At 34.5% G+C, this 11,566-nt stretch overlaps 1 protein-coding gene across 2 annotated transcripts in view; it reads right to left on the reverse strand.

The window, feature by feature from the left end:
* Positions 1-11,198, reverse strand: part of KLHL4 (kelch-like family member 4) — a 119,657-nt gene extending 108,459 nt beyond the window's left edge. The window contains exon 1 of one of the 2 annotated variants that reach the window (XM_008570208.1): positions 10,694-11,198. In XM_008570208.1, the coding sequence (XP_008568430.1) occupies positions 10,694-11,115 (422 nt within the window). In that variant the 5' untranslated portion in view covers positions 11,116-11,198. The remainder of the gene's footprint in view (positions 1-10,693) is intronic. The other variant, XM_008570207.1, reaches the window with a different exon arrangement.
* Between the last annotated feature and the right edge of the window lie 368 nt (positions 11,199-11,566).

The following is an 11,566-nucleotide window of genomic DNA, read 5'->3' on the forward strand; positions in this document are numbered from 1 at the left end:
GGGAGCGCCACTGCGCTCCCAAGCGGCGCACTGTAGCAGTGCGCCACCGGGCCGGCCCTCACCCAACCTTTAAAATTGCTCACCTGAGAGTTGAGAACAGCCCTAGTGATGGTAGACTATCATTTGTTATTTTGTTTCTGAGTTTGGAAAATTAAAACTAAATAAAAATTTTCCATGTAGCTGGAATTTGTTTTTATTCTTGGATTAACATTTCTAGGTTTGTATTTCAAGAAGTCTTGAATCATTAATCCTACCTCCATTTTAATTATCCTGGATAACCTCTATACTAAACACCAGGAGATCTAAACCAAGTTGTTGCTTTGTGATTGCTCTTAAAGCTTGTATGGGGGGGGTGCATTTTTCCATTCCAATTGGGTTATAAATTCTTTAAGGGTGGGCTCTATATTGTTATTCCTTTGTCATTCTTCCACAGAGCCTACTAAAGTCCATTACACATGGGAGGGGTGTAAGGCTAAATTAATACAGTTGACTCTATATTTTTTAAACATTATCCTGGTCAACTTGTAAGTGTCAATGTAAATCACAGATTCAAGCCTTAATGTTTTCTTTCTTTTATGTTTACCTTTATCAATATATCAAGTGCTAAGATTCTGTAGGAATCTTGATAAATTGGGCTTTCATGAGTGGACTATGTGCTTTTTAAAATTTGGTTCCTGAATAGGTATCACTTATGAAGTTTGTTAAAAACTCAAATTCCTATGTTCCACCCCAAAGCCAATAAATCAAAGTTTCTGTTGGTGGATGCTGAGTAACCACATTTTCAACAAGTTGCCCAGATTATTCTTGGGCATAGTGAAGTCCAAAGTCTTGTTTATGTTTAGCACTATCGTGGAAGAGAATTGCATCAGGAATAGCTCATATTACTAGTGTCTCTGAAAATAATCTGCCTCCCTCACTTTATTCTGTTACAACATTTGTAGCCTTAGAGATTTAACAGGAGTGCTTTCTTCTACTCCTCTTGAATTTCTAAGCTTAGCTTTTCATTCTTTGTGTGTGTGTGTGTGTGTGTGTGTGTGTGTGTGTGTGTGTGACCTTTATCCAAGATTCTGAACTCTAGTTTTGTGGACTTGACAAGATGAACTGACTGTAACTCCTAATGGAAGTTCCCTTTACTTAACAACATGGTTTTAATGTTCTTAACCTTTAAACTATATATATACCCTGATTTTGGTTAATTTATTTGTTGTGGCTTAACAAGAAGCTCTTAAGTTCCTTTCCCTCTTAAAAGGTTTTTACTAATACATTTTGGAGGGAAAAATAATAAGGGCTTAATACGAACAATGGGAAATTTGAGTAAGTTTTAAAGTCTAAGTTTCATTCTTGTTTTAAGGAGATGGGTTTTATTACACTGGACTGGCTATTGTGATAATTCTTTGCTAATTCTTGCTGAAATTTCTAACATAGTATCCTAGTTGCCTAATTAATCTGGAAAAGGAAGTACCTTAGAATTAAGATATTTAAATTGTACTGATCTGGAGGCTTTATAGTTGGACAATCCTTCTCTAGAGGGAATTAACTCCTTCATTGTCTTACCAGCAGTTTCTCTGATAGTTCTCATGACCAATTCAGAAGAAGTGCTTTTCTATTCTAGTTACGGTACTATATTCTTCAGTACAATATTAATTGTACTCAATATAAGTATACTAAAACTGTCTTTTCCTTTGTTAATGTAATTAATATACCATTTTTATGGAATCTTGAAAATGCAAATGGTTTGCTAATAGCTAGATAATGCAAATATCTATCTTATTACAGTAAATTGGAAATATGATAATAGATTATGAGAATTCTAAAACATCACTTACTCAAATGTCTTAGTGAACTGTCCGGAGTCCTGGAATCCCATCCAACTTGACATTGATAAAATATATCATACTTTTTACATCTAAACATCCTAAATGGACATTCCACATTTCACGTCCTGTATTTTCTAGGTTTTTCACTTGCCACATTTTTTTGTTTTCCTAAATTACTATGCCTATTAACATGCTTTCTTTTCCACCATTCATTACTTTTACTTTATTTTATTATTTTACAATATGAACAGCTATTGGTCTATGATTTAAAAGCATATTTTTAAGAAAGTTTTCAAGAGCTTGGAATCTTTTTTGGTAGATTAAGTAACATGAGTCAAGATGACAATTAGCCCAAAGATAAGTGAGATGCTTCTGACTACCTAGGAAACCGTTCTTGCGAAAATCTCAACTAAAAATTACAGGTTATTTCTATCTGTTGCTCAGGTAATTCAATAACAAATTTTGCATTATTTTCATTATTTCATTTGACAGTTTCAAAGCTTTTATGGATTCTTGATTGTCTACAATAGTATCTCTTATATCTTCTTGTAAAATAGAACTTTTTGAGAACCTGAGGAAAGTGAATGGAACCTCTTCTAAAAGTATTCACGTACAGAAAATAGTTCAGATATTTCCTGGAGATTAATTAATCCTGACCTCTAAGATAAAGTCCAGACAGTGTTCCTATCCTGTATTTTAAGACCCTTCATAATCTATCTCTGACTTTCCTTTCCAGCCTCATTTTTTACTATTTTCCAACATATATCATTCACTTCAACCAAACTGAAATCTGCCATTTGATCACACCTTAAACTTCCCTGCTTCATTCCCTTTTTGTGCTCCGTATTTTTCCTTCTACCTAGAATTAAATCTTCCCCATATCTGTATCAAAATGCTACCCATTCCTCAAGATTCATCTTAAATCACATCATCTTGATGAAGCATTCCAAGGTTGCTTTGGCCAGAAGGATTCTTTCTTGCCTTTAAATGCCTATAGGGCTCAATGATTAAGCAATTTAAATTGTTCTTATAATGTACTTCTTTTTATGGCCATGAAACCTTCCAAGTGAATACACTTTATCTCTCCAGCAATATTGTAAGTCTCTAGTGGGAATCGGCATGTATTATTTACCTTTTCATTCTTTTTGAGTACCTATGAAAGCATAATGAACATAAATAGAGGCTCAATAAACACTCCTTGAATGAAGGTAAAAATAAAAGAATGACACTGAATGAAGGTAAAAGTAAAAGAATACCAGTGTCTTAGTTAACCAACTGGCTTGTTGAGTGTTGCAACAGACTTCAGAATAAATTAGATAGTTGTGTTGCTTAAATTAGATAGTTGTGACAGTCTGTTACTTATGAAGTTGTTTATTAGGGTTGTTACACATTCTGTAATCAACATTAACCAGAAAAGAACACGTATATCTCAATGTGCTGACAGCAGTTTAGTTTTATGGGGAAAAGTTAGACAAGAGATTTAACAGACAGCTTCCATCTAGTAAGCTCGCCGTGGCATGACCAAAAACCAATTGCCTGCATTAAAGACCTGCTAAAAAAATTGCAAGGTGTTTAATATGGCTACTAAGGAAGCAGTAACAATAGACAAGGGATGAGGAGTGCAAGAGGTACATTTTGTAGTGTAATATTTGAAAGCATGTAAGGGATAAGTTATTGTGACTAATAGCGAAAGTCTAAGAAAAGTTAACCAGGAGTAATAAAGCGCTATAGATTAATTTCTAAAAGTTTCAATAAACATGATCATGGGTAATTCTCTTTTCCATTACAAATGATAGTGATATATAAATATTATATTTATATATTGATTTAGGAAATACATATTTTATGGTGTTTCCAGAGTAAACTATTATGTAATGCTGTTTGTTTAATATTTCAGTAATACATGTTCGATCCTAAAACATCAGATGACTGAAAACTATTTGATTTAAATTTTCTCACTTCATCACCCTTTCTTAAGAAGTTATTTGCAAGACTATCCTTCAGGAATGAGGGAGACATAGTGTATTTTCCAGACAAACAGGAACTGTAGGAGTTCACTTCCACAAGACCAGCCCTGCAAAAAATTCTCACGGGAGTTCTGAATCAGGAATCCGAAAAATGCTACTCATCTTACTAGCTATAGTTCTATTCAAACTGTTTTTTTTTCTTTCATAATTCAGTCTTGGTAGGTGGTATGTTTCTAGGAATTGATTCACTTCATCTAGATGATCTAATCTGTTGACCAACAATTACTCATAGCATTCTCTTATAACTCTTTTTATTTCTGTAAATTTGATTGTAATGACCCCTCTTTCATTTCTGATTTTAATTATTTGAGTGTTATCTCTTTTTTCTTAGTCCATCTAGGTAAAGGTTTGTCAATTTTGTGGATCTCATCAAAGTGCCAACTTTTGGTTTCATTGATTTTCTTGATTATTTTTCTACTTTCTCTTTCTTTTATCTATGCTCTAATTTTTATTTTTTACTTCATTTGCTAGGTCTCTACTTAGTTTGCTCTTCATTTTCTAGTTTCTTAAAGTACAAAGGTGATTGTAGATTTGAGATCTTTTCTTTTTATTAATGTTTTCTTGATTATTTTTCTACTTTCTCTTTCTTTTATCTATGCTCTAATTTTTATTTTTTACTTCATTTGCTAGGTCTCTACTTAGTTTGCTCTTCATTTTCTAGTTTCTTAAAGTACAAAGGTGATTGTAGATTTGAGATCTTTTCTTTTTATTAATGTACACACTTACATTAAATAAAATTTCCTTTTAGAAAAAAAAAAAAAAAAAAAGATTGGGGTGATGGGTTTTGAGGAGGAAGAAGACAGAACTAAAATGTCATTCTAATTACATCATACCAAGTGTACATACTGTTGACATGACTGAACACTTTTGAGGTTAATCTTGATTACTTGCCTAATGCAATGTTTGTCAGGATTCTCCACTGTCAATGTAAATGTACACTTTCCTGACCCTCTTCCATATCATACTCACTCTTTGGAAAGAAGTCATTATGTGCAGCCAACACTTACAGGCCCACCTTCTGCTCCACCTTCTTGAGGGCAGAGTATCCATATAAACCATTCAGAATTATTCTGCATGAAATATTTGTATTTTCTCTGTCATTTAATTATGTAATTATTTATTTATATCAGTATGGACTCGTGGATATTTATTTTGTACTTTGGTTTATGATTCAATACTCTCTATTTTGTTGTTCAAATTCTTCCAGTTTTGGCCACTGGGAGTTCTTTCAGTTGGTTTCTGTATCCCTTTGACATATGTCCATCATCATTACTTTTTTTTTTAAAAGAATTTCTTATTTTCTGACTCTGCAAGATGTTCCAGGTTCATCTTGCAGAATATTATGTTTTGACTTAAGTTTCTTTATTGAGGATTGAGTGTTCCCCAGTCTTCCCCCTTAATTTCAGTTTACTGTTTCCTTTAAATATAAGAAATTCACACAGATATGCTTATATTATACATATAAATATACATATGTGTGTATATATATATATGTATAAAACATTCCAACTATTTTCACTTATAAAGTCATAGGAAATATAGCAACAAGATTAGCAGTAAGGGGCAGATATTTTATAAGAGTCAAGAAGAAAACATGAAAATTTAAGAAATAAACTTCAAACTAAAGTGCTAAGTGACTGAACATCTGTGCAATTTGCAACATGTCAACATAATTAATATGTTGCCCATGAAGTCACATATCAAATAGTACAATACATTTTGAGTCCTTCATTTTATTTCCAAATGCAGACATAAAATGATACTTGCCTTTCAAATATCAGAAATAAAACTGTAGGTATAATATTTAAAGGAATGTGACTCTAAAGTATCACCAGATCACAGATTTGAAAAGGAATCTCAAATTTTTCGAATGTTAAATATATTTTAACTAGTTTTAACTAAAAAGCATATGCAATAACACACTATAAGGAATGAGACATAAGGATCATGCTGACTCACTCTCAGAAATGAGGCTATGAGTAACAAGCATTTGTAGTGATGAATATACTAATTATCCTGATTTGATCATCACATATTGTACACAGATACTGATATTCAACTCTGTACCACACAGATATGTATAATCAATTATGTTTCAATAAAAAAATCAACCAACAGAGGTTCCATCTCTATAAAGGTTAGAAATCATTGCACTATATTTAAATTATTTTTAAATGTTCTAAATTTAGTAAAGCAATTGAATAACTTATGTAACTTCACATGGCATGTTTTAAACCATAGGCAAAGATTTAACCTTAACATTTCTATAAACAACAATAAAATTATAGTTTGTTCCTTATTTTTTCCTTTGAAATAGCAGTCTATATTAAATAATGCAGTATAAAGTTAAGAAAAGCAGGACTACCTCTGAACTTTAGAAAACCACACTATTTTTGCCTTGTAAGAAGATAAGTAACAATGACAACAGATATCCAACAAAATAATACTTGGAGAAATACCAATTGTAGATGTGAATACCATCGTCACATTCAAAGATTTTCCTTGGGAGTATGAAAAAATATATGTAAAGTGCTTTGTGCCTGGCACAAATTAAGTGTTTGTGAAAGGTACTTTTTATTTTCAGTATTGTATTACTATTTTTTTCAAAGTCGTCTCCTACCATTGTCTCTGTTGAGCACTCTACTCCAGATGCATAGACCTCCTTGTGTTTGAAGATATCAAGCACAGTCCCATTTCACGGCACTTGAAATTGCTGTTCTTCTTGGAAAGTGCTCCCTGCAAATACCCTCATAGCTCATTTTATATTTCATGGGAGAGAATCTTACAATAAGTTTCACTGCTTTAGATTAAGGATTTCCCTTAGACATAAATATTTCTCAAGCAGATTCCATATTACAGATGAGTTTGTGTTGAGAATGAAGATCCGTAATACATTCTGCCCTATCTGAATAATTTTGTTAAGAAAGCGAATACATTATCATGTCTGTTTTCACAAAGGGCATAGGCCTCTGTTAATGAGGCACACGGTCTGCTGGCTAAATAGCCAGATTTCCAAAGGACAAAATGACACTATGATTACAGGATGGCTGGAAAGTCACCTCTGTAGCCATGGGCCAAGCATGTGATCATAAAATCACTATAATGAACAGCAGGGCAGGGAATACTTTGAGTTCATCAGTTAAGTGAAAGGATGTTTTGGACATTAATCAATGGACTGTGTGGTGACATGTGGCATTGATTTCTGTAGAAAAAGATGTATGGTAGTTAAGGACTCCTTTGTGGCACATGAGAAGTAACTGTCACTTCAAATTCTTGAGTCAGACATACTGGCTTCTTCCTTCACTTCATTTAAATCTCTGCTCAACTCATCAGAAAAGCTTTTCCTAACTGAAAGAGCACCACTTCTCCCTCACTCTCTTCCCTCTAATTAATTTTTCTTCATACTATGCACAACTACTTAAATATTATTATTATTATTTTGCCTCTCTTTCCCCATTATAATGTGTATTCCATGAAGACAGCTTTCTGTTTTGATCCCATTTTATCCCTAACACTTAAAAGAGTGCCTGGCACACAATGGATGCTCAATATTTATGGAATGAATTATTGATGAATTCTAAGTCTTATCCGTCCAATCTTCTTTTCTTTGAGATATCAACATATACAGTGACACTTGCTCTTTTTCTAGGCAAACCTTATTTGAAAATTGGAAAATGCTCAAGAGGAGAGGAAATTTTGAGTCCTGTCTAACAGTGCAACATTGACAAATATATACAAAGTCACATATCAGTACAGTTGGTAGGTTATGCAAAAATCTAAAGCAAGTAGGATGTGAGCATGATTCCCAGTCCTGACAATTCCTTAAAACAAAAGAGATTTGTAAACCTCCAATTTTGAACTGGGGCATGTTCTGGGCCCTTACACGGGTCATCTGCATTTTATTCAGTGTCTTCAAACACAATGAGGAGATAAGTGCATGTGTTTTAGCAAATGCAATTTAGCATAATGTTGCATAAACACTGTGACATCCACCTGTGTACTTATGCAATCACTTATTTACGATCAATTGCATATAAATACACACACATATATTCCGTAACTAAATATTTTGTCATATAGAAAGCGTGGCCATAATATATTGTTAAAATATGTATTCTTTTTGTTGAAGTGCTATGGTTAAAATAAAGAAAGGGAAAGGACACTTGAGCAAGGTGGTTATAGGGAAGCAAAGATACAGTTAGTAGATCAATAAGACAAAAAGAAAATGATAATTGAGCCCAGGTCCCTGAAGACAGTCATACTGGCATGTGCATACTCACAGCATGGGACCGTGATGTAGAGCTGTTCCTAAATGCACTACATACTACTTATAATTCAATTGCATAGGAAAACAATTGGATTTTTTTTTTTTTTTGTCTTTTTCCGTGTCCGGCAACGGATCGCAACCCTCAGTGTCGCCCCCGTACTGGACCGGGACCGGCAACGGGATCGCAACCCTCGGTGTTGCTCCCGCGCCTCGCTCAGCCAGTGAGCGGGAACCGGTCTGTATGTGGGATCCGAACCCTTGGGCGGGAGCGCCGCCGCGCTTCCCAAGCGGCGCACTATCCAGTGCGCCACCGGGCCGGCCCAAACAATTGGATTTTTAAATCCCCAAGCCAACATATTAATATAACTTTAATATACTGGCATTAATATCTTTTGGAGGACTAATGGTGGGTGACTCTGTTTTAACGCATGTTTGGAATTTAGTCCACTTTCTATTCATTCCTTTTAATATTTGTAGAAAGTGGAATTGCTTTGACCCCGGTATCAGAGCCCATTTGTACTAGTGTGATAACTCTCCACTCTAACTACTGTTTTCTTTTCTTTTTAAACAACAACAGTTATATTGAGGTGATGGCAGGCTGCTGCCAATTTGTCAGGACACTTTCCTAGCATTAGAGAAGCAAGACATCAGAAAGCTCCTTCTCACACTCTTCTGGAAAAGGCATGGAGATTCAGAATGGGTAATGAAAGAGACCATAATAAACCATCATACTCGAATTAATAAGGTCCTCAATTTGCCCATTCCCTTATGCTTCAGATATCCTTGGCACATCTATAAAAACACTTCACGCATTTACTTTTAGAAAATATTAACTTTCCACTGAAACCCTAGGATAATTAACAGAAAATTTCTTTACAACATAAAAAATGTCAGAGATAAAATCAAAACAGAAATATATGTTTTAAAAATGTCACTTGGTGACTCATTACATTTGACATTTTATCCAGCATTTTTTTCTAGTATTTAATTTATTGTAAATATTCCCATGCTGGAAAATCAATTCATAGATCCTTAAATAATTTTATTAGGAAGTCACAGTGGGAAATTTAAACTTCTGTACAACAGACTTAAATTAATTTATTAACGTCAAAATTCAGCAGTTTTTAAAACTGTTGTTCATTGTAAGGAGAGATAATTGAAATTCTGCTGAATCTAAAAGTATGGACTCTATATTACTTTGAAAGTCCTATTAGCTGGGCCAAATAAAACTTGCAATCTCAACAGTTATATAGAATTTTCTTAAGTAATCACAAAATATTTAGGAAAATTCACAAACACAAGCTTTATTTCTTGAGAAACCTATATCATAGGCAATGTAATATTATACTTAAAGTTATTTTACAAAATCTTCTGCAAGTTTACATTTCAACAAGACTAAGCTCCTATAAAGAAATCATTTCACACAGACTTGTCTTTTGCCATAATGTTGTTATGCTGATTTTTCTTCTGATATTGTTTTGAATTTATGGAAGCAAGACACTGTCAGGCAGATGAATTGTGAGAACTTACATCAAGAAGCAAATTTGCCAGTCCTTTTCCTCTATCCTTATTTAGAGACATAGTATGCCAAATATCCAGATTTCCAAATAAATTAGCATAGCTTTATGTTGAACTTTTAGATGATTTAAAACAAATCAAAAATACTTCTTTTTCTGTAGCACTTCTACAATTTAATTACATTACTAAGACCATCAATTGTGTCTAAAACACATGGGGAAAATAAAAATTTCATATAGTGGAAAAGAAAAAAACAAGTAAAGATTCACTAGGTTAAGATATATTAGACAATATTAGAGAACGGAACATAATGTTCTTCCACTCAAACCACACTTATGGACATAAAAATAAAGATAAAATCAAATGTTTTACGAATTAACCCAAACTACACTATACTATCACTTCTTATTGCATTTTAATATCCTGAACTAGCTGACGTGTTCCATTTCCTACTTTAAGATCTCACTGCTGTAGGCAGCATCTTATTACTCGTTTTCATGGTTGCAAACTATGAAAGTAACACAAATTGTAATGAACCTCAGATGCCAAAAGAAGGTGTTCCATAGTCTAACATAGAAACAACAGTTTCAAGAGTCAATATAGCAACTATGTACAAAGGAACAGATAAGCATGTGCTGAGCACTCAGAGCTTTTATTTTGTCAAAGTTGGCCTAACTAAGTCAGAAAGAGTATTGTGTGATTCATTACACTGGCACAAAGAATCACAACTATTTGCATAACAACAATCACAACTATATTTGTGCAACTATAAGTCACAGAGGATATCTGCAGAACGTAAGTATAATAAACATCTCTTAGAAGTGAAACAGAATTTTAATGGAAGGGGAGTTTTACAGAAGTAAACTCACAACCCTAAAAATAAATTCCTATTAACTATCAAAATATATGTATTATTACTATTTTTCTTTGTAAATTTAGGAGACGGGGTTTCTTGGAGACCCTGATTGGCTGCATACAAATTCAGAGATTATTATAACACTCTCTAAGCACTAAACAAGTTAACCTAGGCTGTAGCTTTCAATTATGCGACCAAAAACTCCTACCTTGCTGTAGAATTTTCTGTTTTGTTGTCAGCCATCATCTCCAAATCTTGTGAGTGTTTCTCAGAAGCTTCTTTGAACAAATTCCTTTCTGGAACTGCTTTAGGAGTATCTTCATTTGCTTGAAGATGTTCTGTCAGGTTTTGTAGGTGCCAATTCTGAAGGGCTCTTTGATGAGCAGGGGCCGGTCCTGGCACTGGTGCCAGTATATTGTGGTGGACAGGACTGTTGCTTCTCTTTAATCCGTTTCTGTCCCGAGAGTGGCTCTTCAACCTGCCCTGAACTGGGGTCCCTCTATGCTCATATCCTTCCTGCTGAAGGCAGCTTCCAGTGTTGGGCGAACCTTGAGAAGGATGACTAAACCACCTCCAACGTAGCCTGAGGATCTGTTTCACATCAAACTCTTTCTTGCGGGACACTGACATTCTTGCAGGAGGAAAGACAAAAGCCTTCTCTCATAGAAAGGAAACGGAGCCTTTGTTATCTTTTGTTACTCTGCCTCTTCTGTAGAACTAACAAAAGCACAAATGCAGAGAGAGCAGTCTTTCTTGCTTTCTCTCCCCTCCCCCGCTGCCTATGGTACACTGTGCATACTTCTAGCCTTCTAGCTAAAGCAGAAAGCTGCAGCTAACAGTGTAGGTGGGAACCCATACTGACAGGATGATGAGGTCAGACCTTAAACAAGTAAATCAGCTTAGCACAGGAAAGCAGCTACCACAACACACTCCAGCTGCTAGATGTGCAGGCTCGTAGCCCTCCAATCTGGACTTGCAAATATCTAACCCAGCTCCTTCAGTACTGTACACTAAGTACAGCAGCTGCAGCTTAAATCCAGGCAAGTGAGCAAAAGCAAAGTGTTTAAACTCACTTCTTTCT

Source organism: Galeopterus variegatus, unplaced genomic scaffold (genome assembly GCF_000696425.1).
Source record: "Galeopterus variegatus unplaced genomic scaffold, G_variegatus-3.0.2 Scaffold581, whole genome shotgun sequence".
Lineage (NCBI taxonomy): Eukaryota > Metazoa > Chordata > Mammalia > Dermoptera > Cynocephalidae > Galeopterus > Galeopterus variegatus.